Here is a 27325-nt window from a genome sequence, read left to right on the forward strand (position 1 = left end):
AAGATAGAGAATGATTCCTGCAGGAACTAAGGACACCAGGAGAGCAATTAATGAAAATTCCCAATACTGAAACAATGCAGGTTGCAAGTCTAAATTTTACCCCCTGGGGAAAAACGCACAGGCTGGTTTGAACTGGTTCAAAGGCCTTTGTAAGTCATGGCCTGGAAACTATAAAATAACAGATCCTGACCTGGGTCTGTGACCAACACAGAAACGGATCCTGTGGGAGGACCTGAAGTGTATTAGACCAACTAGGTTCTCCATGTGGAAGGTGGGCGACCGCCTGGTAAGCTAGGCTTGTGTATAAGCTTTTTATTATGTTTTCTCTGAAATGCGTTTGCTTTGAATAAATAGTACTTTGCTTTATGAAAGCTGACTGGGTCACTCAATAACCCTGTTGCTGTTCCTGAGAGGAGAGAACTGCAGGTGCTGAAGTCAGACCTGCTGAGGCGATCATAGTGACTTTCAGGGGTCTGCAGCCGAAGACCCCAGTCTAGAGTGATGGAATCACAGGATTCCACCCCAAGGAAGGTGAGCGCAGAAGGCTCAAAGCTGAAACCTAAGCAGGAGAACCTCAAGGAGACCATGATGGGGTCAGAGGTGCAGTTACCTCTGGCACTGTGCCCTATGTGGTGGTGGTAGGTGTGGGATCTATGACAGTGGTAAATTTCCAACAGTACCAACAGCAGTGAAAACAAGTATTGTAGAAAGAAGCACCGAGAAAAGTCAATCATTCAGCGAAAGAGATAAAACCAAGAAAGATGAGTTATGAGCAACTAGAAAAATCAGCTGGTGGAATTATGCAGAGGCAGTTAAACTCAAGAGCTGATAAAGGCACAGCTGATTGACCTGCCATAGTCTGAGGCCCAGAAATGATATTTCAAGGCCGCAAGTGCACCCAGGTCTCAGGGAGAGATGGCAGAGGTCGAGGGAGACCTTGGAGTCTGCTTCCTAGCAGGAAGTGGAGAAGAGGAGGATCACAGGCAGCAACTGTGCTTCATCCAGACTGAATTCAGTACTTCAGCGGTCGATGTGGAACAGCTTGCAACTTGAAGCGAAAAAACTGCAGCTTGCTAGAGGCAGGCTGCGCTTGGAAACCCAGAGACTTGTGGACCGGGGACCAGGAACAGCAGCACCAGCACAAAGACAAACAGCACCAGTGTGAGCAAGGAGAGAGGGATAAGCAGTAGTAGGAAAGAGAAAAGGAGAGCCAGCTGGAGCTTGAATTGGAGAGAAAGTGCTGAGCACCCCCTGACACAGGAGGTGGAGACAGATCCTGTATATTTGGTTCCTCTGAAGGCATAGACTCCAAATTGTTCCCTTGCTTTAGGAATAGGTGTATTTTTAAATGCTTTTGAAATGAGTTGTGAATTGAACAGGGTGGGTGTGAGGATATGGTAGTGTCTGGCTTCACTACTGACAGGGAAGACCTTAAAGCTTTCATCCATGTGGCCAGAGAGGACTATAGAAACTATGAGCAATATAAGCATGTCTTACTGCTGAAGTTTAAACGGACACTTGAAGTGTATAGGAAAAAGTTCCAGGGTGTTGAAAAGAGGCTATGAACTATGCTGAGGTTGCAACCCAAATTAGGAGAGCAGGTCTGGGGACCGCAGCTGGAAAATGGAGGCTGTTTGCATATTCATTAGCCTAACAGGGATGCAGTGGGCTCAGAATCTGGGGATCAGGCCTAGATAGCGATCCAGCTCTACTGGGAGGGAGGCCACTTCAGAGGGACCCGTGGGTGAATGGTGAAAAGCAGTACAAACTGGATCATGTTTCTGGAATTGCCTAGTCTGTCTGCAGAGGCCCAGTGCAGTCCTGGAAAGGTTGTCTGTATCTTAACCTTAGAGTTAACTCTGTGGCTTAGTCTCCAGAGGGAGGAAGTCACACAGCTAACTTGTTTGGGGGATACAGTGTTCATGCTGATGGGTTTACACCCCAAACAACTGCACGTAGGCCTTAGCAGACAAAGGACTTGAAACTATATAAAATAACAGCTCTGGCCTGTGGTGAGAGACCCTATCTGGGAACTGACTGGCATGACACTGTGGCCAACAAACAGGCCCTGCAGGAGGACCTGAAGTGTATTAGACCTCCCAGGGTTGGCCTCCCGTGAGGAAGATGGGTGACCACCTACTGAGTTAGGTATGTATGTGAGTTGTTTAAGATGTTTTCTCTCGAATACTTTTGTTCTAAATAGATAGTAAGTTGCTTTCTGAAAGCTGGCTGGTCACTGGATAACCCTAACACTGCCCCTGAGAGAACAGAACATCAGGTGCTGAACTGAAGTCAGACCTACTGAGGTGATCACAGTGACTTGTAGGAGTCTGCAGCCAAGGACTCCAGTCTGTAGTGAGAGACTCATGGGATTCTGCTCTGACAAAGGCAGCAGCTACAGGCCTGAGACCTAAGTTGCGTGCCCTCAAGGAGACCATCGGGGTCAGAGGTGCAATTAATTTGAACGGTGACAGTGTTTAAAGAACTCTTCCCCACCCCACCCTCCCAGCTGGAGACCTTGAAGAAAATGGGTTCATTAGAGTCTAATGGTAAGACTGAGTGAAGTGAAATCAGCTGTGTGTGCTCAGAGTTCAGTGTGGAAAGCCTGGCTTCCTTGCTGTATGTGTTTTCCCCATAACTAAAGGAAGCATGCACTGACACTCATCAAAGGTGCTTATATCAAGATTCAAATGCCTTGCTTCAGGTTGTTCCACTCTAGTGTTTTCCAGGTGAAGGATGGCAGTGCAGGTGCCAGGGTTGGGTCAGTAATATTTGTGCATTGTAAATTCGAATAGATTTAACTATTATAGGTTGCCTTCCAGCAAAGTCATCTTTTAACTTAATACTGCTTTCACTGACCATACCAGCCCTGCATGTGTTGGTTAAGGGGAGGGCCAGATGTGCTGTGATTGCTATTAATATCACTACCAAAGGCTCATCGACTAATTTTTAAATGAAACTACCCCAATTTGTGGCAGTGTAACGCACAGTTTGGGATAATGGTTCTGTCTTGAGCTCAAGTGGGGAGGGGGCATTTGGGTGGTGGTGGGAACCCCTGCATGGCAGTGCCAAAACCTCCGTTCTTCTTCTGACTTTGGTTTTTTTTCCTTTGTGCCTTGATGTGCTGGGATCGGATCCTGCTTATCTTCCTCTCCTTACAGAGATCCTGATATAGACGCCAGATTGGGAATGTAACAGGGCTGGGTCTCCTCTTCCAGTCCCACTAGACACAATGGTAACTAATCACATTGGTGGTTGCTGTTAATAGCTGTGTGTATGTGTACACATTTCCTCTTCCCTCGCTGACTAACCAGCTAGCTCTGTGCTAACATAACTCCATTGTGACTTGTGCTGGATTGTCCTGTTACAGACTGTTGGCAAGGGGATTTCATTGGGTGCTTGGGTTTCATTATCTTCTGTCTAATTGGGGTGGGGATGCTACTTATCCCAAACAGTGTACCTCAGTCTCTTCTAGTCGTGGACTCACCAGTGGACTAGAACATTAGACCATTCAGAGTTATTCCCTCTGAGAATAAAACTTCTATATTACTGGTGCCTATTCCTCTTTGCGACAATAATGGTGGATTTCTAAAGTACCCATCACCATGATCTCTAGTTTCAGAGTAGCAGCCGTGTTAGTCTGTATCCGCAAAAAGAACAGGAGCACTTGTGGCACCTTAGAGACTGACACACTTATTTGAGAATAAGCTTTTGTGGGCTACAGCCCACTTCATCGGATGTATAGAATGGAACATATAGTAAGAAGATATATATACAGAGAACATGAAAAGGTAGAAGTAGCCATACCAACTGTAAGAGGCTAATTAATTAAGATGAGCTATTACCAGCAGGAGAAAAAAACTTTTGTAGTGATAATCAAGATGGCCCATTTAGACAGTTGACAAGAAGGTGTGAGGATACTTAACATGGGGAAATAGATTCAATATGTGTAATGACCCAGCCATTCCCAGTCTCTATTCAAACCCAAGTTAATGGTATCTAGTTTGCATATTAACTCAAGCTTAGCAGTATTTTGTTGGAGCCAGCAATGCCTCTCTGCCATGTACATTGGCCAAACTGGACAATCTCTACGCAAAAGAATAAATGGACACAAATCTGACCTCAGGAATCATAACGTTCAAAAACCGGTAGGAGAACACTTCAACCTCTCTGGTCACTCAGTAACAGACTTAAAAGTGGCAATTTTGCAACAGAAAAGCTTCAAAACCAGACTCCAGCGAGAAACTGCTGAGCTTGAATTAATATGCAAACTAGATACCATTAACTTGGGTTTGAATAGAGACTGGGAGTGGCTGGGTCATTATACATATTGAATCTGTTTCCCCATGTTAAGTATCCTCACACCTTCTTGTCAACTGTCTAAATGGGCCATCTTGATTATCACTACAAAAGTTTTTTTTTTCTCCTGCTGATAATAGCTCATCTTAATTAATTAGCCTCTTACAGTTGGTATGGCTACTTCCACCTTTTCATGTTCTCTGTGTGCGTGTATGTGTGTAATATGTATATGTGTGTGTGTGTGTGTGTATATATATATATATATTCTTACTATAGGTTCCATTCTATGCATCCAATGAAGTGGGTTGTAGCTCACAAAAGCTTATGCTCAAATAAATTTGTTAGTCTCTAAGGTGCCACAAGTACTCCTGTTCTTTTTGCATGATCTCTAGGTGCACAAACTTCTTAAAATTGCATTGTGACCTTTAGGTACAATACAAACTTGTAGGAATACTCAGTCAACCCCAGAAATTCACTGTAACACATTTTAGCCACTTAAAGGGCTGCTCTCAGTCAGTTTCAGCCAGAGTAGAAGCTCCTCACTGCTGGGTCTCCTGGTCCCCTTTCCCAGTATTCCCCTTTTTACTGTCACGTGTCTGAGATGCTGGCTCTCTAAAGGTTTGATTAACCCTTTGGATAACAAAAAGGTTGGCCTATGAGGAGTTGCATTCTGGTCAATGTCATTGTCATTATTCATGTGTTTGTATTTGCTGCATGTGGTGTTTGTGTAAGAGGTTGGGCATTGTGGGGGAGAGGGGGGTTAATTAGTGGGCAGAAGAGTGGTGTTAAAGGGAGTTCATATATTTGTTTTGTGTATAGGAAGAAGTGGCATGTTTCTGTAGTGTATCCTTGGGTAAGAGGAGAAAGATGAGGCCAGTGTTCAGAGGAATAGGCTGCTCCTGGGACCAGGGGTTACCTAATGAAATATTAGAGGACCATTGCTCATTTTGGTTTCCTTAATCCCAGGTCCATCCCAGATATGTGGAGGTTTCCTTCTACCTTCTCTCCCCAGTCTCTTCTATGGAGATTGAAAGGAGCAGGTGGAAAAGCAAACCTAACTGAACTAACTTTAGAGCTGTCCGCCTCCTCCCCAAAACTGTTCCCAGAGTTTCTAAGTGAAATGTCTTTGATCTGTCCTGTTACAAGTATAAGGGCCTGGAATTACGACCTAGCCAGTCTGTCAATTGTGGCTACTCTGATAGCTACTACAGGAACTGGCATCCAGAGAACAAGAGATTGGATTAGTCTGGAACCCCAGACAAGTCAAATACAAAAGAATTAGCCAGGAGACATATGGCAGCTATCTACGTAGCGTGAAAGAGCTGGTGGCTCCTGCCACTCTTGTCACTAGATGTAGTAATGGTGAAGTCCTCACTTATCTGGGCTGGGGAGGGGGTTATTTAGCCTATGCGCAGTTAGAAAGTAGTTTGTATTCACACCTGGATGTTCTCTGATGCCTCATATGTAGGACAAGCAAGTACATTCCCAGGTTCTTATGGCTTAATCTGGCTTTATTGGGTAGAGGAGAATAGGTGTGATATGTATGGGGACAAGTATACAAGTGACTGGGTAGGCAGGGAGAATGTGTGAACTGGTTCCAATACCCATTGTGATCACTTTTACTTTGGCATAGCCTGCCACTTCATCCTGCCATCACTCGCTTTTGTTTTTGTTCCTGTTTTTTGTTTGTATCTCTTGAATGTTGTCCTGCAAATTCTGCTCTGCCGCCTCGTCAGCTGCAGTACCTCTGAGAGCTTGATGTCGCCGGTTAAGCAGGCTCCACGGAAGTCACCCTCCGACACAGAGGGTTTGGTAAACCACGTGCCCGCCAGATTGCACCAGGTAAATTTCAGTACTCTCCAATGCACAGACCTCCCAGGGTGTGGGAGAGGTGGATCCATGCTGTGGAGCGGATGAAGGTGGGGTGGGAGAGGTGAATTAGCTGGCTGTGTTGTTCCATGTACTCAGGCAGCTGGAAGGAAAAGGGATCTGCTCTGTATGGGATTGGATGTAAAGCTGTAGTTGGGGTTTGTGAACTATACTTAGTAGCTTTAGCATTTCCAAAAAGCAGGCATTCAACCTAGCAGTTAATGAACTGACAATGAGGTATATATCCCCTTTGGCCTTGTCCTCTCTATGGGAAAGAGACTTGTTCTTACCTCGTGTTAGTTAACGTGGTACCTGACATGAGGTAAAACTCTAGTGAAGACCCGGCAGTTTGCTGCCTTCGCTTCTGTTAGCAGGTTGAGGAGGTCATAGTCTCTGTGTATGCTAAGGTGACACGTGACCAGGATTCATCCCTGAATTTGGTCTGCTGGTTGGATCGTTAACTTCCCTGGCTTGGACCAGGTACTGACAGGGAGTGTGATGTGAGTGCTGATCTGTGCCCCCCGAGATTGAAATAAAGATCTTCTTACATGTGAAAACTACAAAACTACCTTATCTTCACTAGCATTTTACCTCATGTCAGTTAGCCCATGTTAACTAACATGAGGTAAGAACACACCTCTTTTTCCTAGTGCAAATGCACCCTAAGACTCTGTCTACACAGTAGCTGGGAGGTGTAATTCCCAGTTCAGGTAGATGTATATGTGCTAACTCTGCTTAAGATAGTGCTCTAAAAATAGCAACGAGCCCATGGCGGCATGGGCAACGGCTTGGGGTAGCTGTTTGAGTAAGTACCTAGGATCTTGGACAGGATTGTACTCTTGCAGCTAGCCGAGCTGCTGCCCGCACTGTTGCAGCCACGCTGCCTTTTTAGTGTGTCAGCTCAAGCAGGGCTAGCACATACGTCTTCCAGAGTTGCGCCTTCCAGCTGCAGTGTTGATGTAGCCTAAGTGGTGAATAGGCCTGTGTTTGAAAGAATGAGTCAATGCAATTGAAGCACGAAACAGTAACAGTCTGCCTGTGAGCATGATGCCTTTGGCTCCTGTGTGTTCATTCAACCTTGTGGACATCTAACAGTTCATTTCACCCTCCTGGGGCTTTGAACCTCTTTGGTTCCACTCAACAATTGAAGGCAGAATCTGTTACTGACCTCAACAATCATCCCACAGAAAATGAAAAGTGCCTTCATGAGTTATGGGAAAACTCTAGTGGAAAGCCTAGAAACCTCTCCAACAGGGACACTATATAATATGGGTGTGAGTTGGCAAGAATGTTCAGGGCTCCTTGCTACATCTACATTACAGCACTTGCAGCAGCACAGCTGCGCTGCTGAGGCACTTCTGGTGAAGATGCTCTAAGCCAATTGGAGAGAGGTGATAGCTATATCAACAGGAGAGGCCCTCCCGCAAGATAGTGCTGTCTACACCGGTGCTTAGGTTGGTGTAATTTATGTTGCTCAGGTGTGTGGATTATTCACACTCATGGCTGATATAAGCTATACCGAAGTAACCTGTAAACAAGTACCTTGTAGACAAGGTCCTTGTAATGCATAACTAGATGTCTGACTGGAGCTGATTGAAGAAATGAGACCTAATAATTGAAATGAGTGATCTGTATGAACACTCTAAACGTACTGTATGAAATCTTTTATGTTAATAATGCTAAGCACTTCATAGAGCAGAATGAAGGCAAAGTCCCTGGCCCATAGCGTTTACAGTCTACGTGTATGAAAAGCCACAGTGACACATTCTGAAAAGGAAGATTAGGTGGTTTAATAGATCTGTATTTCTGGTGACTGAATTTTAGCCATGGTGTTAGCTGGAGGACTTGTAAGTGATTGGAAAGGAAGCATACTTGTAGTTTTCAGAACTGTTTCTTAATTTTGTAAAATCACTTTGTATTCCCTTTGGATGGAGTTTAATAGATTAATAGATTTTTTTTTTGACTGCTTCCAAGAACAGATGAATGAAGATAAAACTTTCCTTTCAGCTAGAGTCAAAATTAAATATTTCAGATTTATAGTAATGTTGGGCTGCCCTGACCAAGGAGGTAGGCGGGAAGCATGAGGCTATTGGTTTGAGCTGGGGTAAGCAAAGTGGTGGGAGGGGCATAGTTTGAGAGAGATGAAGCAAGAAAAGCTTTTCTAGACTAGGAGAAAAGATATTCTTAAAATCAATAGTTAATCCATTAAGTGGAGCTTAAAATGGGTTAGCACCTAGTGTAGTCAGGATTTAACATATTTGAAAACATGTTTTCCAATTGTGGTGAGTCTAGGCTTTCCTCTAGGTTTAACCTTGACTAGTTAAATGGAGGTAAAAGATACTAATCTGTGTGTACAACTAGAGAAAAGGTTAGCAGCTAACTCAGACCTCTTAATCTAGGCAAACCCTTGTATAAAAATGCCAGTGTGTTTTTTAAAGATGTCTGTGCTAGGTGCTAAGTGTTTCACAACATGTTAATTAAAAGGTGTTCTTGATTTTTTTGTTTTTTTCCCCCCCAGGGCTTTTGTACACAAGAAATTTATTCCAGAATAAGATAAGATGTGAATTTAAAGCACAATAGCTGTTCTGGAATAGCTCCCCATGTGGATGAGTTTATTCCGGAATCAGAGTGTCCATGGGGAAATCTATTCTGCAATAGCTATTCCAGTCAATCTTCCTGTATAGACAAGCCTTTAGACCAGGGGTTCTCAAGCTTCATTGTACTGCGACCCCCTTTTGACAACAAAAATTACTTCATGACTCCCGGAGGGGGGACTGAATCATGAGCCTGCCTGAGCCCCAGTGGGTGCAGGGGAGGACAAAGCCTGAGCACCACCACTCTGGGCTGGGGGACTAAAGCTGAAGCTCAAGGGCTTTAGCCCCAGGCAGGGGACCTGCTATGTGAGCCCTGCCAGCCAGGGCTGAAGCCCTCGAGCTTTGGCTTCGGCCCTGGGCAGTGGGGCTCAGGCTTCAGCCCTGGGCCCCAGCAAGTCTAAGCCAGCCCTGGTGACCCCATTCAAAGGGGTTCACGACCCACAGTTTGAGAACTGCTGTCTTAGACTAAAATAGGGAGCTGAGGACCAGTTTTACTCTCCTTCAGTCTGTCTACTGTGCTCTAAGAGCTCACGGCAGGAAGTGCCTTTCTGTATTGGTGTTGGACTTAATTACATATATATATATATTCAGACGTGTTTATCACTGCAGAGAGTCACTTTCTAGTTTGTAAAATTGCTGTCTTCCCACTGTCTCTTGTCTGGCTCTTATTCCTTGTCTTACAAAGCTCCATGTCCCATGTGGCATATTAGATCTAATTTAAGCACTGGAGACCTCAGTCTTGTGGGACTCTCCTCTTCCTCCTCACCCCTCTAGTACAGTTAGTACACTATTCCATGTTATAAATTAAATTAACAAAATATTCTGCCCCCACATTTTAAATTACAAAAGTTTGCAGCACATTGACAATAACAGTAACTATGAGTATGTCTGCACTGCCCAGGTTACAGCACGGCTGCAGCTGTGCTGTGACATGGGCAGTGTAGTCACACTATCGCCAGGGGAGAGCTCTCCCGGCGATTTAAAAAATAACCTCCCCAAATGAGGGGTGGTAGCTTTATTGCCGGGAGCGCTATCTATACTGGTGCTTTTCAGCGCTAAAACTTTTGTTGCTCGGGGGTGTTTTTTCACATCCCTGAACGACTAAAGTTTTAGAGCTGAAAGTGGCAGTGTAGACACAGAAATTGTTAACATTCCAAAGGGAAAACTAGAGGTGTTGCTAGCTGGGTAAGGAACACTTGAACTTTTTAGGTGTAGAGAAAGTTCTGGGAAGTGGCTTTGTTTGGTTTAAGGGTGATAAGTAAGGCTTTTAGTACATCCTCATCATTGTATCCACTCATTATACTCCACACCTGAACATAGCCATTATATGAACAACATACCCTCATATCTCAATGTCTATACTTTGACCCGTTAACTTTTTACCCCCAATTGGGGATATTGCAGATTATGTATTCCTTACGCTACCCGATCCTAAACCGAACTTCACACCCCTTGATAATCTGTACGTTATTCCCTGATAACCAGAAACTTCTATGCTTAAACTCTGTACTGTTTTCTTTTTATTTTAACATCATCTTAATAAAATTATTACAGTAGGGATGAGTTTCTTTCAGAAGGTCAGAGGGGATTTTGAACTTAATTCCCCTTTTTCCTCATCTGTTTCAGCAAACCTAACAGCAACTTGCTGTTCCCCCGTCTCTTACCCCAATATTTGTCACTGCCTCCAGAAATGACACACATTTGCTTGAATGTGTTCGTTAAAATGATTTACATTGAAGTGAATGTTGACATTTAAGTGGTTATCAAACTTAAGGGTTGATGCCCTTTAAATGAATGGGACAGTTCACACCGCTTAGAGCTATTGTGTCAGGCTATCTGTGGGCTTGTGCAGATCTCAGTGCATTGGCTTAAACTCTTCACATTTTTAAGATTATCTGTGTTGCCATAAAGGCTAGGGGCTTATACAAAACTTTCCAAATCTGAGTGGCCCTACTTCCAGAGGAGCTGAGCACCTGCAGTTCCATTGATCTACATGGTAGCTGTGGGTACACAGCACCTCATTTGTCTGGTTTTTTTGGATGTTTAATTCTTACTCTAACTTCACGTTGTAGAAGTGCTCTCTCAGGATAGCCCACTGTCTACCTTACCAGTCAGTACCCAGGAAATCCAGATGTTTTTTGCATCTGGTTCTCTAAATGTTCAGACAGTTGGATATCTCAAGTTCACTTTCACTGTACTGTCCTTTCCTTCCCAGCAGATCTGTGTTCCATCATGTCAAACTATGTATTGTCTCAAATACCCACTCCCTCCTCCTCCTCCTAGTTGTTTCATAGTATTTCACTCCATCCTCCTAGTTATGGCTATTCTGCCATCACCATTATTTGGATGAGAGAGAGAAGCATCCATTCTTGAGTGCAAAAATTTTCTGTTGTCTGAATGACTTCCACATTAGCATAAGAAATAGCCATATTGGGTCATACCAATGGTCAGTCTAGCCCAGGATCCTGTCTCTGACAATGGCCAGGGCCAGATGCTTCAGAGGGAATGAACAGAACAGGGCAGTTTCAAGTGATCCATCTCCTGTTGTTCAGTCCCAGCTTCTGGTAATTGGAGGTTTAGGGACACCCGGGGCATGGCATTGTATCCCTGATCATCTAGGACTAATAGATGGAGTGCTCGCGCGTGCGCGCGCTCTCTCTCTCCCCTCCCCCCCTCCCACCTCTATCAGTGGGGGAGGATGGGGGGGAATCCTCCAGCCTACCTGGTGATCTGGATTCCAACATATTTGACAGGCAAATTAGAAGGCAAATACCTTCTGTTACAGAACTATGCCAAATACAGTGAATAGTCAGCACCTTTGAATACTGAGCTCCTGTATCCTGGGTTTGCAAACTCTTTTCTGGTCATGCAGAAGCAGCATTGGCTCTAAAACTTGCTTGCAACTTCACACACGCACTCAGGCTAAGTCTACACTACCACTTATATCTGCAAAATTTATGTCGCTCAGGGGTGTGCCTGTTCCACCCCCCCGAGCGACATAAATTACACTGGCATAAGCGCTAGTGTGCACAGTGATATGTTGGCAGGAGAGCTTGTCCTGCTGACATAACTACCATTGCTTGTTGTGGGTGGATTAATTATGTCAATGGGAGAGCTCTCTCCTGTCAGCATAGAGTGGCTACACGAGAGATCGTACAGTGGCACAGCTGCATCTGTACAACTGCACTGTTGTAAGCTCTCTTGCGTAGACATAGCCTCAGTTCTTCTCCCCTGAGACACGTTTTTAATTTGGCTCTACAGATCAAAACCAAATAGTATTTCACTAATGATTAATACGTAATACTACATGAAGATGCACAAACAGCCAGTACACAGGTGCATCAGACACTTACAGAAACTATTTTGTCTGTAATGTGTTATTCAGTCCAGTACTTAATTTAGAGCTGGAGCTTAAAGTTGTAGAACATTTATTGGGCATCTTTTTAAGGAATCTAGGAGCATATCCCCATTGCAGTCGTTGTAGCTGTCTGACTCACAGGCCTTATGTACGTTTAATTTCAGTGTTCCTGTTGCTCCAGTAACCGTAATTCCCTGGCTCTCCATTGACACATTTTTAGCGAGATAATAGCCCTGTCTACTTCCTCACTGGTTCGCTTTGAATTATGCCCTATTTATGCATATACAGGTTAGCGTGAGGCAATGTTTGTTCTTGAATAGCCAAAATGAACTTCAGTCCCACCACAACTGGGCTTAAGGTAAAACTATTGAACCATCCATTAAAACTCCTTTTGGCATTTGTGTATTTTAAAAGTTAATTGACCAGCTTTCTATATAGATTCAAGTAACCTTTCCCACCCTACCAGGTTTCTGAATAGGTTTTTGTCATGGATATGACTAAAACCACAGATATGGTTTTAAATGTTTTCCCAAATATGTACCAGGGCACCACTAAGGAGATGGAAATTGCCAGATATTCCCTCTGATTTTATAAGAGATCTGCAGAAGGGTGTCTGGAAACAAGTCTGTACTTTGTGTAATGAAGCTCAATGTAACCCGACTACATCTGGTGTCTTAAAAGGCATGCTGGGTGATCCTTAGCCCCAGACTATATTCTGGTTAGGACCATTGTCTCTAGTTTAAATCTTTGAAAACTCTGAAAGTCTTTCTGCTCCTTCCCCCACAGGGTTAGTGTTTTGCTATGGAAGAAAAGACTGAGGTGTCTCATTAGTGGCATTCACCAGTGTGATTGCATTTGCTTCTCAGGAGTAACTACATGACATTGGATCAGTTACCCAGCAGACAGATGTGTAGAATACAAATCCCTCAGAACAGGGCGTGTTTGCAGAGATTCTACTTTCTCATATGGTGGAGAGGTCTGTTGGTAGCTTACGATCTGATCAGACAGTTGGCAGTGATCTGAATAGGTGGGATATCTTTACAGTATATTGGTGTGTAACCCTCTGTGCTTCACAATCTCATTGTGTCTGAGGAGTAAAGGAGCTTTTTGTCACTCCTAAAGAACAAAACCTTGGGTCATTTGGCACTTTCTGTACAGGCGCATTAATTTGCATGAGAAACCCCTGCATTCTGACTGTAAGTAGTGACAGTATCTTGACATAGCATCACAATTAATAACCAGGAACCACCAGTGCCTACTGTCCAGTCCAATGCATGAAATTGCTGTATATAGACAGCTTTTTATTTTAAAAACCTCATTAGACCATTTCCCTTGGAATTCTTCACCTCCCACCTCCCAGTTTCCTGTTTAATAATGTGTATATCTTTCCAGTACCCATGCGTCTCTGGAGGGCATCAGCCTTACTTTCGCTGTTACCTTTCTTGTGCCTCCCCTTTTTCCTAGGAGGCTTTTAGCTTAGATTGATAAATATTTCCCCCAGATGTAATTTATAACCTCCAATTCCTCTTTTAACAGAGAAGTAGAGTATTGTTGAAGAGCTGCTGAGCAGCAGCACGCAAGAGCTGGCTTTCAGATAGCACATCTCTCTCAGTAGAGGGCCAGACTTTTCTCACCCGTGGCTTCTAATTACTCTATTGGAGAGTAGATTGTAGGGGCGTCTGATTCAACACAATCAAATTTGAAACATGTCCTTCAAGTAAAGAAAGGGAACCATAGTGGGTATGTGAAGGCTGTGATCTCTCTTTCATCCAGAGAGATCAGGAAAGCTGCGAAAATAACTCAGACTGACGAAAGGGAAATAAGTGCTGGTATAGAGACTTGGAAATATCTCGATTTTTAGAACCACTTTTTGGGTATGTCTACACTTGCAGAGTTTTTGCGCTGTAAGTTTCACCAATGATAGGGAACCGGTGAAAGAAAAGCCCTGCTTTGTATACTCACTTAATTCCTCAGGTGTCAGAGTGTTTACACTAGCAGCACTTCCATTGCGGATGAGAGGAGTGCTGTAGGGCAGCTATCCCACAGTGAAGCTCTCTCGATAGGTCTTGTGGGAAGGAGGAGTGAGTGGAAGGCATTCTGGGTCCCTGCTCAGTGCCCCATGATGCACTGCTTCATGTCCCAGCAGCCCCATTACTTCCTTGTTTCTTCGGTGGCTTTTTTAAAAAAAAAACCCTGCTGTCTGGCTGCTTTCCCCACCACATCTACAAGCAAAGGGAAAGGGAGTTTCAAACTTCCTGGGGCTTACAGGGGGAGGGGCGAATGCCCCTTTACCTGGTGTCAGAGCAGCGGAGATGCTGGCCAGAGTGGTCGCTTTTGGAACTGTGGGATATCCTCCAGAGGCCAAAAGGTGTTTACACAGGTAGAATGTGTCTTCACTTTCACAACAGTGCAAAAAGAACAGCAGAAAGAGCTGTATGCCTCTCATGAAGTTGGTTTTCTTTTTGCAGTAAAACTTCTGAGTTTCACTGCAAAAAGTTATTAACAAGTGTAGACACTTGGTTTTAGTGCAAAAAAGGGACTTTTTGCCCTTTAAATGGCAAGTGTAGACATAGCCTTAGTGACATAAATTTTTTTCCCAGTGGGGCAAAGTCAGTCACTTCCTCTTAGTTCTCATTAGGACTGGAAATGTGACTGAGGCCTGGTCTGTGCTTAAAAGTGAGGTTGACGTAGCTAAGTCAGTCGAGGTGTGAAAAATCCACCCCCTGACCGACATAGCTATGTTGACCTGCCTGTGGTATAGATGCAACTATTGTTGCTTCTGTCGACAAAGTCACCATTATTGAAGGAGGTGGTGTTCCTACACAGAGAAACCTCTTCAGTTGGTTTAGGCTTTGTCTACGCTTCAGGGTTATACCTATGTAGCTGTGGTGACGTAGCTCTGCTGGTATAGCCTCTGTAGCGTAGGTGCACTCTGATAGTGCAAACTCTGTTGTGCTGAGACCACTTCTCAGGTGACTGTACCATCCTCAGCCTTGTATCCAGGGACCTCATTTGCTATCTGGTAAGGGAGGCAGTTTCATCCCCATACCTTTGCTTGCTCCCCCAGGCTTTCCAAATGTGTCTCTGCTCCACTTTTTGCCCCCTCCCCCAACTTTGTAGGCTATAATATAATCACATATAAAGTTTTTATGCTGATTCAACTCCCCTCCCTTCCCCTTTAAATTTTCTGAAATGACGCCCCTGCTTGTATCTAACTCACTCAGAAAGTGCAATATCCTAGCACTGTAGAGAAGTAGTTTTGCTGAAATCAATTTCCCACCCTTTCGCCTGCTTCTCAGATACCTGCTTTTGGGATATGGAGCACTCCAGTCCCAACCCCATCCCATTCTGCACTTCACATTCCTGCAGGTTGTGTTTCAGGAAGCACAGGTGTTCGTGGTGAACCTATGGGTTTCAGCAGAGCATTCAGTACCTCTGTTCTGAAGCTTCATGTGCATTGCTGCTCTCTGGGGCACTGAAACAAAATTGTTTGGCAGTGTCTGTCAAGTTCTTTGGCGTGAACCACAAACTACGTATGAGGATTCCCTCATTGATCACTGAAGTGCAGCTATCTGAACACGATAGTAGTTTAGCAGAACAGGTTAGGTCACGGAGAATTCTAAATCTGTTTAAAACCGCAAGAGAATGAAATGAGATGTTTTGGCCAGAACACAATTTGAGGACCTGCACAAGGCCTGATATTGCTACTCAAGGGCCAGGGGAGCTTTGATGATCCCCATGGTCAGATCTTCTGTTTTAAAACCAAGCTAAGGCACTGGGTCAGTACTGAGGGAGGTGCCCCAACTACTGAGTCGTCACTAGCTGCAGCATTTAAGTGGTCCTTGTCACTTTATCATAGGATTGATCCAGTTGCTTACTTAGCTGGTGAATAGTGACTACATCATATCACACTGTGGCTGCAGGCTAGAGCTCATTCACTCTACTTGCGGAACTGATCTTCCAGTGTTCCAAAAGGGAAGTTGTACTGAGGATTTGAAGGTCTGCAGTTATAGTGCATAAAGTGAACTCTATCACTTAATGGCAATCTGTAGCACAGTATGATGCTTAAAAAATTAAACCCTAGCTTGCATCTGACTGAGCTACATATCTTCATCATAGTTTTCTGTGTCTGTTGAGGAAACTCTGTTACATTTCAGAACTGTGGATCCTTCCTTGCATTCTTCACACGCCGGCCAATCCAGTTAAAATGAGCCCCTATGCTGCATGGTACACTGGGGTTGCAAGTAAGGTGACACACCAGATTTCTTGTATAGGTGAAGGCTCAGTCCACTTGCTTTGGGATTTCACTAGCTATCAGAGACTGTGCATTTGCTGTCTCTGTATTCTCACAGGAGACCCTGCAGCAGGGAGAGGGAAGTGCAGCCCTTTCTTAAAAGCACTGATTCTGTGTTTTGTCTCTCTGTCCTCAGGGCCCAGTCATTTATGCGCAATTAGATCACTCCGGCGGGCGACACAGCGACAAGATTAACAAGTCAGAATCCGTGGTTTATGCTGACATTCGGAAGAACTGAGGAGATCCCACCATATCCAAAGCAAAACAAAAATTCAAACTGGAATGGCTTGAATCAAATGTGACCCAGAGAACTCACATGTGGCCTTTGATGCCTAGGTTAGGACCAATGCATGTGAATACAGAGAGATATATATATGTGTTGTGTGTAAATAGTCTATTTAATCGTACAGAAGTGAGACCAGTGTTGCATGTTGAGATGCAGTAAGAATTCTGCTTATAAATGGCCAATATTCTTTTTTTGTATCTAGGATAAGGGGAGAAAAAGTGAAAATTCATAACATGGCAATTTTTAAGTATTTTTTGTCTCAATCATTAATGGAGAAACTGGAAGGTGCTAGGGGATTCTAGATTTACCTGATTGTTTTTCAACAGGGTTTTCCTTTTTTGAAGGGATGGATATGAGGAAGGTAGTTTCTGTAGGATATTTCCTCTTCTCCAATCTATACAAATTGACTGCCACCTCATCTTACTTATACAATTAGACCTCTTTGCTCAGAAAAACCCTCCCCATCTGCATGGGAGAAGGAAGAGCTAAGCTATAAAGGGTCTGGTAAATTTAGCCATTTAAAATGTCTACCCTTCACCCCTTTAAATATGTGAGAACTTTACATTTCTATAACGGTGACATTGCTCATAGATTAATAGATTTTATGGCCAGAAGGGACCATTATTAGCTCATCTAGTCTGACCTCCTGTATATCACAGGCCATAGAATTTCATATAGTTACTCCTGTATTGAGCCCATGTATTGTTAGAGCTTAAAGCCAGTCCCTTAGAACACAGGGACTGTGTTGGCCCAGTGGGGTTTGTGCAGTGATAATAAAACCCAACTTTTCATAAGTAAGCAGAGGGGGCATCTAGGAAGCTTCATATCTGGGTAACTTGCTTCAGTTAAATCCTGATGTGCCCTTCCCTGGGACAACCTGCTTCCAGTGAAACCTGCTGGGTCGTTTGTCCACTTGTAGCAGGAAGCAGGGGCTCTTCTGGAGAGAGATGACATTGCACTTTGTGGAAAAGGAAAAGTGATAAAACTTTACTTGCAATAATCTGCCTATACTGTCTTTCCCTGAAGCTAGTTTAGAGTAAGGGGGAGAACCGTGATGAATGGGACCATCACAAGCCTGCTGCTATAAGAGGACAGGGCCATCCTTGGTTCCACTGTCACTGACTCTTACTGAAGTCCCGTCTCCTGTGATCTGCTAAAACAGGAAAAATTGAATAATGCAGGAAGCATGCTGCCCCACCTATATCACTGACATTGTGGCTAGCTTGCTTCTTTGGGAATCTCCCCTGTGACCTGTTTAGTCTAGTTGAAGGCATGTGAGCTGGACCCACACTGGAGAGATTCATTTCAAGGTTTTAGATCCTCTTTGTTCTTCCCTTGCTTATATTTCCAAAGGTTTGTTGAGTCCTTCTGGAAGGAAACAAGCTGCCTCTTGTGTGTAGTGAATTGCAGGCATCATGACCTGAGATCTTGTCTGAGCCTGAGTAAGGACGTTGAGCTTTTGGATTTATGGGAACATAACCAACATTCCATGGCTGGAATAGACAGCTTCTATGATGTGGCTGTCTTAAAGCTGTAGCCAGAAAGACTTGATGCAATATGGGACTGAAACTATTAAGAACTTACTCTCCCTTGACTTGTCTTAACTTTGAAGCTTGTTTATCAGGAACAGTAACCTGTGTTAATGGAAGTGGATTGATTCTGACTGAGGGCTTGGCTACACTTGCAAGTTAGAGCACATTAAAGCAGCCCTGGGCGCTCTAACTCCTGACGCGTCCACACTGGCAAGGCATGTAGAACGCCTGGACTCTGCAGCTGGAGCGCTTCTGGTAATCCACCTCCACAAGAAGCGGAAAGCTTGCTGCGTCCTGGCTGAAATGCCTGGGTGTCAGTGTGAACGAGCTGTTGCATTACTGTGCTGTGATTGGCCTCTGGAAATGTCCCATCATCCTCTGAAGTCAAGTGGCCACTCTTCTCATTGTTTTGGAATCGGCTGCAGGCATGTGGATATCCCCTTTCAAAGCTCTGTTTCTGACAGCCGGCATGCTTATCTGGTCCGGAACAAAGCAGATCATTACTGTGCAATGCTGCAGTTGTGGGGAAAGGGGGTCTGCCGCTGTCTGAACTTACAAGACAGCATGCTGACATGCTCTCAGCCCCCCCAAAACCCACTCTCCCCCCACATACACACAACACACTTCCTGTCACACTCCACTCCCTCTCCCCCCATTTGAAAAGCACGTTGCAGCCACTTGCATGCTGGGATAGCTACCACAATGCACTGCTCTTTGTGGCGTTGTAAGAGCTGCTAATGTGGCCACGCCACTGTGCTTGAATCTGACAGTGTGAACACATGGCAGCATTTTCCCTGCTGCGGTCTCTGAAGGCTGGTTTAACTCCCAGTGCTCTACATCTGCAAGCGTAGTCATGTCCTGAGTGAGTTGTCTTCAAGTTTCACTCAGTTCAGAGGAATTCATGATTGCCTTGTGGCTAATGAGATCAAACCAGAGACCTGATCAGTTTTAACCCTATAATTTTAGCCAATGGAGCATGCAGTTTCCTCTTGATTCCCTGCCACTAACCCAGGTCTTTGTCAGTTAAAAGGAAATGCAAAATTTAAAGGGCTTTTAAAATTCCTCCAGGTTTGCTGCCCTTGTCCATCTCTGGCCCTGCTGAGGTTTGTGCTGTGTAGGACTACTTCTGGTGAATGCCTAGTGCTAAGTAGGAGAAGGCAGGCTTGTAGCACAGCTCAGGGATAAGCAGAATCCCTTTCAGGGTAAAACAGATGTAAAAACTGAAATGGGGATGAGGCTAGCAGTTAATACTTTGTGACTAGGCTTGGAAGGATTAGATTTTTATTGGTAAATGTCAAAACGTTGATTTCACTGTACATGCACAAACTGACACACAAATATTTCTATCGATAATTGAAATTTAGAGGTAGGCAAAGTAAGAAAAATGCTGCTTGAGAACTTATTGGTTTGATTTAAGGCTATATACTTTGTATATTTTGACATATGATGTTGACAGTTTGTGTGCTATGGTTATAATGCTTTAACCTTTTAAATCTCAACATCTGCTGTCATTAAATAATTGTCTCATCCCTCAATTTCCCACAACTGTGAAAGTTTAAACTGAAAAAATGCTTAAAACCCATAATTGTGCGCAACTTTGAAAATTTAAATTGATAAAAATTGAAAAAGATGCTTAAAAATAAGAATGGATATTGTCCATCAAAATGATAAAGAATACAAAATAGAATTCTGCCAAGCTGGTGTAGAAGTGTTACAGCTCAAAACCTCCCTGTCCCTTCCCTTCCCATGTAAAGAAATATAAACTGGGGGCTGCTCTACACTGGGAATTTACCTTGGCATAGCTACATCTCTCAGGGGTGTGAAAAATCCACCCCCCTGTGAGATGTAGCTATGCTGACCTAACCCTCCTCGGTGTAGACAGAATTCTTCCATTGACCTAGCTACCACTTCTTAGGGAGGTGAATGACCTATGCTGATGGGAGAACCTAGTGTTTATACTGAAGTGCTACAGCAGTGCAGATGCAGCTGTGCCACTGTAGTGATTAAAATGTAGACATACCTTGAATGAAGCTATAGTGAAAATCCAGGTTATGGTCTGATCCTATTAGCCCATTTTGAAAGCTGTAAAACTGAATGAATTGGCTGCATTCTTCTCCCCACCGCCCCTTTCTGTACGGCAGTCAGTTACTCAGGGTTTGTCTACACTATGGAGACTGTACCAGCAGAGCTACAACCGCAGAGCTATGTCAGCATGACCTTGTAGTGGAAGCACAGCCTACGATGATAGAAGGGGTTTTTCTGCTGGAGTAGAAACACCACCTCCCCCAACGATGAAAGCATTGATTTGTCAATGTAGCTGTCTCTACGGTGGGGGTTAGGTCAGCTTAGCTTTGTTGGATGGGGTGTGTTTTTTTTCGCATCCCTGACTGACATAGCTGGGTCGACCCAACTTTTAAGTCCTGGTCTGCACTTCAGATTTAGATTGACCTAACTGCATTGACCAGAGGTGTGAAAAATTAATCGCCCTGAATGCTGTAGTTAAGCCAACCTAATTCCCGCCGTAGGTGCAGTTTGTCTTCTGTTGATGTAGGAAGCATCTACACTAAGGCACTGGAGCTGTGCTGCTATAGCACCCATACTGTAGACATGCCCTACATGTAGACCAAGCCTAAGACAGCTGTGTTGTCCCAAGGGCTGTTATAATGGAGGCAACTCTTAAATAACGAGCTGAGGTGAGTTCCATGGGAATTACATTGTATCCAGGACGGCCAATTCTTTATAAATTTTGTCTTTACCGCTCAGGGCATAATACGTCACAGCACAGAAACTAGAGTCGGTACCACATACAATTTTCTACTTGTCAGGAGAACTCTTTCTCCCGACTATAACTGACCTTGTACTCACTGCAGACAAAGACACATACCCTTTGGGATTGCCGCCTCGGCTCTGTCTGCTACAGGAACTGGCACCTTTTTGAGAGCAAGGCTTGGATGCTGTCACTTCTGTTTTGCTTGTCTTTCCCCTCAGAAAACATGCTGCTGCTCCTCCTCGCTAGAACTGAAAAGCTGGCAAAGCAGCAAAATTCTATTTCAACATCTCAGGCCTTTTAACCCTTAGTTGACTGCCCCCAAATGAGCATATAGGTGCAGCATCCGGAGGGCTGGTGTTGCTACTTGCTAACTCGAGTGTCTAGTGAATGAATTGGCAGCTGTATTCTTCTCCACATCTTATCTCCACCACCCCTTTCCATGCGTAGGTCAGTGTTTGACTGCAGTTCTCCGGGGCAGATAACCCAGGGTTGAGGGGGTAGGACAAGGGTATTTTAGGTTGTGTTTGGAGGAGCTGTTACGTTGAGAGCCTTCCCACAGTAACAGTGATCCCTGTTGGTGCGTAAGGCCCAGTCTATACCTGGAGTGCTCTGTGTTTTGCAGAGTTCTATTGGCATTTCAGTTTATGATTAGAGAAACTGGAATTAGGTTTTTTATTTGTCTTTTAATATTCCAGAGTTGTTTGTGTAAATGTGTGTGTGTGTGTGTACATGAAACTTAAAGGCTTCATTTCCCTAGAGAGCGGACTGTTGAGGTGGTGGGGTGAAGAACCATATGATCTCGAACATAAATGCCCTGGAACCTGTTTTAAACCTTGCTTGGCGTTTACATTATTCTCGTATCTGTCTAGGACCTTTAAAACCAGGATTTTTCTCTTATGTGTATTGGGGGGCGGGGTGTTCGAGGAGTATTTTTCCCTCTTGAAAATGAATCTGTGGTCAAAGATCTGGGGAAGTATCTGACATGGCTGAGGTTGCAGTCATTTTCCCATCATACCAGCATCTAGGTCTTGGCACATTGTATGATAAAGGCCACCAGAATGCATCGAATCATAGAAATGCTGGGCTGGAAGGGACCTCAAGTAGTCATCAAGTCCAGCCCCCGGTCTGAGGCAGGACTAAGTGATGGAGATCCCTAAATCATAAACTACTCTGCTCAGACTTTATTCCATTGTGTGGGTTGTTTTTTTGTTTTTGGTTTGTTTTTCTGTTTTTTAAAGGCCTCCCTCCTCCTTCTCCTCAAACACAAGCAATCCCTTTTATTTTTAAGGTATTTCTGCACTTTCTAAAACTGGAATTTAAGTTGAATAAAGTTTCCTGCCTTCTGGGGTGAATATGCTGTGCAGTCTGGTCTCCCGCCCCTCCCCAAAGCAGCCACAACATGGAGTATTAGAGAGACTTTGACAGGGAACCAGGAGCTTTTGGTTCTTATTCCTGCATATCTTCTTCCCAATGCACAGCTACAGACTAGGGACCGAAAGGCTAGGCAGCAGTTCTGCGGAAAAGGACCTGGGGGTTACAGTGGACGAGAAGCTGGATATGAGTCAGCAGTGTGCCCTTGTTGCCAGGAAGGCCAATGGCATTTTGGGATGTATAAGTAGGGGCATAGTGAGCAGATCGAGGGACGTGATCGTTCCCCTCTATTCGACATTGGTGAGGCCTCATCTGGAGTACTGTGTCCAGTTTTGGGCCCCACACTACAAGAAGGATGTGGGTAAATTGGAGAGAGTCCAGCGAAGGGCAACAAAAATGATTAGGGGTCTGGAACACATGACTTATGAGGAGAGGCTGAGGGAACTGGGATTGTTTAGTCTGCAGAAGAGAAGAATGAGGGGGGATTTGATAGCTGCTTTCAACTACCTGAGAGGCGGTTCCAGAGAGGATGGTTCTAGACTATTCTCAGTGGTAGAAGAGGACAGGACAAGGAGTAATGGTCTCAAGTTGCAGTGGGGGAGATTTAGGTTGGATATTAGGAAAAACTTTTTCACTAGGAGGGTGGTGAAACACTGGAATGCGTTACCTAGGGAGGTGGTAGAATCTCCTTCCTTGGAAGTTTTTAAGGTCAGGCTTGACAAAGCCTTGGCTGGGATGATTTGATTGGGGATTGGTCCTGCTTTGAGCAGGGGGTTGGACTAGATGACCTCCTGAGGTCCCTTCCAACCCTGATATTCTATGATTCTATGATTCTTCCTGTATCTTCCTAAACGGGGGAGTAAAGCCCACTCCTCACTAAGAGGATAGCGCACCAGGATCCTGCCTGGTTTTGGGGGTGGAGGAAGTAGGACAAACACCTATAAAATGGGTGTATAATTATTGTGGGAGGGAGCCAGGTGTATACTGCGTGGCCTCACTCTATAAAGTTAAAGGTATAGAGAGCCGGGGATAGCAACTGTGCTTTGTGCTCTGCTTGGACAGATTCTTTTGATTTGGATACTAAAATCATACTGTAATTTTTCTTGACTGATTTTAATGTTTTCTATTGTAATCTTTTGACTATTTTAATACACTTTTTTCCATTACTGGTCTGTTGTGGTCTGTTGCACAAGTCATATCTGGTTGGGGATGGGATAGGGGAGGGAGACTGGAATACACAAGCCTCCTCCCTTGCACCTTAGAGACAACACAAAGATGACATTTTCCACTCATCTGACACAAGCCACCAATATCCAAATACTGCATGGCTGGAGAACCTTTCACCGGGGGATCTTGGCACGTAAGCTGCACAATTCCCCTGTGAGGCAGGTAAGTGAGGTTATTTCCCTTATCGACCTGTGGAGCTGCAGGAAAGGGTAAAGAGGCTTGTCCAAGGCTACTCAGCAAGTCAGTAGCAGAGTTGAGAATAAGAACCCAGGGGAGGGCTCTTCCAGTTCCCTGTGTCACTAACCACTGCACTGTGAAGCTGCCTTTGCAGAATGCTGTTTTCATCAGTCTTGAAAAGTATCTAGACCAATCCTGTTAGACAAAGGCCTCCTGTTGGAAGAGAAAATGCTTTCCCTAACCTGCCACTGAACAAACAGTAATTGTTGCACTTGGCAAAACAGATCTATTGGTCTGCTTAAAGATCTGACCAGAGATATTTGTGACAGAGATGGCAACTTCCTGCCATATCCTTGGGAGACCTTATTGAATGAAATGTCTTTTGAGGTCCATTGTATTAAATGAATGATTTATGCCATGGTGGTAACAAAGTGTTAAGTGCTTTTTCCTAGGGAATATCTAGGTGAATACTAATTCCTTTCCTCTGGTTATGCAAAACCTTTTGAAACTATGCCCTGAGGAGTGAGCCATTGACTGCTGATCACCTGTTACATGAGGCCATGATCAAAAGCCTTCCATCTAATTCACTGTGGATGGGCATAACCAGGACCTAGAATTTTTTAGGTTTCTGCTTAAAGTTCCGTGGCCCTCATTAAGAGTAGGGGTTTGTCCACTTTCCTTAGCCATTGAGAGTAGGCTGTGTATCCTCCCACCTTACCTGTGCTGGCTATATTTCAGGGATGGGGATTGCCATGTACGTATAGTTTGTAAAGTACTTGGGATGAAAGGCGCTGTGTATATTGAGGAAGGGATGTGGTTAAAGGAGGAGACTGAGTCAGGAGATCAGGGTTCTGTTTTGGCTGTCATCAAGTCACTTGCTCAAGGCCACATAGCCTCTGTACTTCAGTTCAACTACTCAAAGCATGTAGCCACTAACCCATGGTAGATGCCTTTGCCATGCCACTATATGGGAGGAAAGGGATATTTTAAAAACCCCTCTGGATTTCCTAGTGAATCATGTCTTTTCTGACAAAATTTCTTGTGGCTGAGATTATCTTGTCTTGGGCACTTTGTATTATCACAGTTTGATCGTTTGTCAATTTTTTGTAAGTTTTTTAACAGCTGCTGTTTTCTATCCCATCGTCAGGGAATGGCTGGCATCTCAGATACCAGAAACTTGCAAATGCTGGCTTCTTAAGGGTGATCACTGTACTTCAGACATGTTAGGGGCTTACTTGAAAGCTTTGAGATCTTGAAATGGAAGGTGTTATAGAAGGCCAAAGTGTTGAATAATCACTTTCTAGTGACGTGCTGCTAATATTTTTAAGAGGCTCCAACAAACATCCCCCATCCTACCTTAGTCTGTTTCTAAATTCTGTACTAGAAGTATTCAGAGGTGGGACTAAAGGATCTTCTCATTCCCCCACACTCCTAAAGGACACCTCACAACCGTAACCAAGAGGGAGGCACTACATTTGGCAAACGGTTTAGTTTGCTGGAACCATTCCCATTCTTTTCCTGAAAACACAGTGCAATGATGGTCACACTTCAGCTTGTAACTGGAAACAGTAGACAGCTGGAGCAAATCTAGTTCATTTTGAAAGTAAAAAGTGTCTCTCCAGAGATATAGTTGAATGTCAGTGAAATGTCTGTGGGAAGGATGGTTCAGCAATAATCGGAGGTGGAAAGTGATCAGAGCCTTGTCTTGATGGGCAAAAAGGGAGTGTTTCAATTGTTAGCTTAACACCTGAAGTCCTTTAAATTGTTATGTTGGAGGTGTAATTTCCAACTTGGGTAGACATATCCATGCCAGCTCTGATTGAGCTAGTGTACTAGACATAGAAGTGTAGCTGCAGTGGTCTGAGCAGTGGGCCGGGCTAACTGCCCCAAATATGATCCTCTCAGAGACCTTAGGTACCTACTGGAGGTGACTAGTTCATCCTTCCACCATTTTAGTGCACTAGCTTGATTGGTTAGCATGGGTACATCTACCCAAGCTGGAAATTACACCTCCAGCTCAAGTGTAGACATGCCATTAGAGGCAGGCTAACACATTTGAAGCTATTATCGGTGTCCATGTTTTAACCTAGGTCACAATATGGTCAGCGAACACCGCTTAAACACGGTAGCCTGCAACCTACTGGGGCTCTTCAGTTGTGTTAGGGCTAATCATATGTTTGCCCTTCCTTAATTTTAGCAGAACTATAACACAAGGGGTGGGAAGAACCTCCCGCAGCATCTTGCTGATCTACTAAAGCTAAAAATGCCGTATTGCCAACTCAAGGGATGTGATCATATTACTTGATACTGACTTTTTTCCTTAAAGCCCCAACTCCCAGGGTCCTGTATCTCACTTTAAAATATATTTGTAGCCCCTGTAGTTGTGGAGGAAAACCTGGCGATATAAACTTCTAAAGGCTCAAAAAGTAAAGGCAAATACTTCTCCCACCTTCCTCCCTAAAATTGGCTGAAAACTGTAGGAATCTTTTGAATATTTGAGAATACTTAATGTCTGTACTGAAGTTTTTCCTAATATGTAATCTAAATCTCCTTTACTGCAGATTAAGCCTGTTAGAACTTATCCTATCTTCAGTAGACCTGGAGAATAATTGATGACCATCCTCTTTGTAACTAGAAGACAAAGGGGATGGGAAGAACCTACTGCAGCATCTCACTGATCTATTAAAGCTAAAAATGCTGTATGATAAGCATCCTCTTTGTAACAGCCCTTAACATATTTGAAGGTTATCAGGTCCCCCCTTAGCCCCTTTTCCCCTCAAGACTGCTTTTTTTAACCTTTCCTCATAGGTCAGGTCTCTCTAATTTGTCTCTACATCTTTCTTAAAGTACAGCATCCAGAATTGGACACAGTATTCCAGCTGAGGTCCCATCAGTGCTGAGTAGAGCAGACAGCTACCTTCTGTCTCTCACATACAACACTACTGTTAATACCCCTCAGAATGCTTTTTTGCAGCTGCATCACATTGTTGATTCGTATTCAATTTGTAATCTGTTATAACCAATATATCCTTTTCAGCAGTACTATCCCCTAGTGTATGATGGATAATAATTTTGTAGTTGTGCATTTGATTTTTCCTTTTTAAGTGAAGTACTTTGCACTTGTCGTTATTGAATTTTATCTTGTTGAATTCAGATCAATTCTCCAATTTGTCAAGGTCATTTTGAATTCTAATCCTGTCCTCCAAAATGCTTGAAATCTCTCCCAGCTTGGTGTCATCTGAAAGTTTTATAAGCATACTCTCTACTCCATTATCCAAGTCATTAATGAAAATATTGAATAGTACCAGACCCAGGACTGACATCTGTAGTACTGCACAAGATATGCCCCTCCAGTTTGATAGCAAACTACTCCGAGTATAGTCTTTCAACCAGTTGTGCACCCACCTTATAGTATTTTCATATAGACGGTGTTTCCCTAGTTTGCTTTTGAGAATGTCATGTGGGACTGTCAAATGGTTTACTAAAATCAAGGTACATCATGTTTACTGCTTCCCCCTAGCCACTAGATCAGTAACCTGTAGAAGAAA

At 43.9% G+C, this 27325-nt stretch overlaps 1 protein-coding gene across 1 annotated transcript in view; it reads left to right on the forward strand.

Annotated features, from left to right (window-relative positions):
• The window catches only part of MPZL1 (myelin protein zero like 1), a 61088-nt gene extending 40695 nt beyond the window's left edge, over positions 1–20393 (forward strand). Inside the window, exons 5-6 of the mRNA XM_074972255.1 lie at positions 6036–6141; positions 16551–20393. Of these exons, the coding sequence (XP_074828356.1) occupies positions 6036–6141; positions 16551–16652 (208 nt within the window). The 3' untranslated portion in view covers positions 16653–20393. The remainder of the gene's footprint in view (positions 1–6035; positions 6142–16550) is intronic.
• The last annotated feature ends 6932 nt before the right edge of the window (positions 20394–27325 follow it).

This window comes from Natator depressus, chromosome 1, assembly GCF_965152275.1.
Source record: "Natator depressus isolate rNatDep1 chromosome 1, rNatDep2.hap1, whole genome shotgun sequence".
NCBI lineage: Eukaryota > Metazoa > Chordata > Testudines > Cheloniidae > Natator > Natator depressus.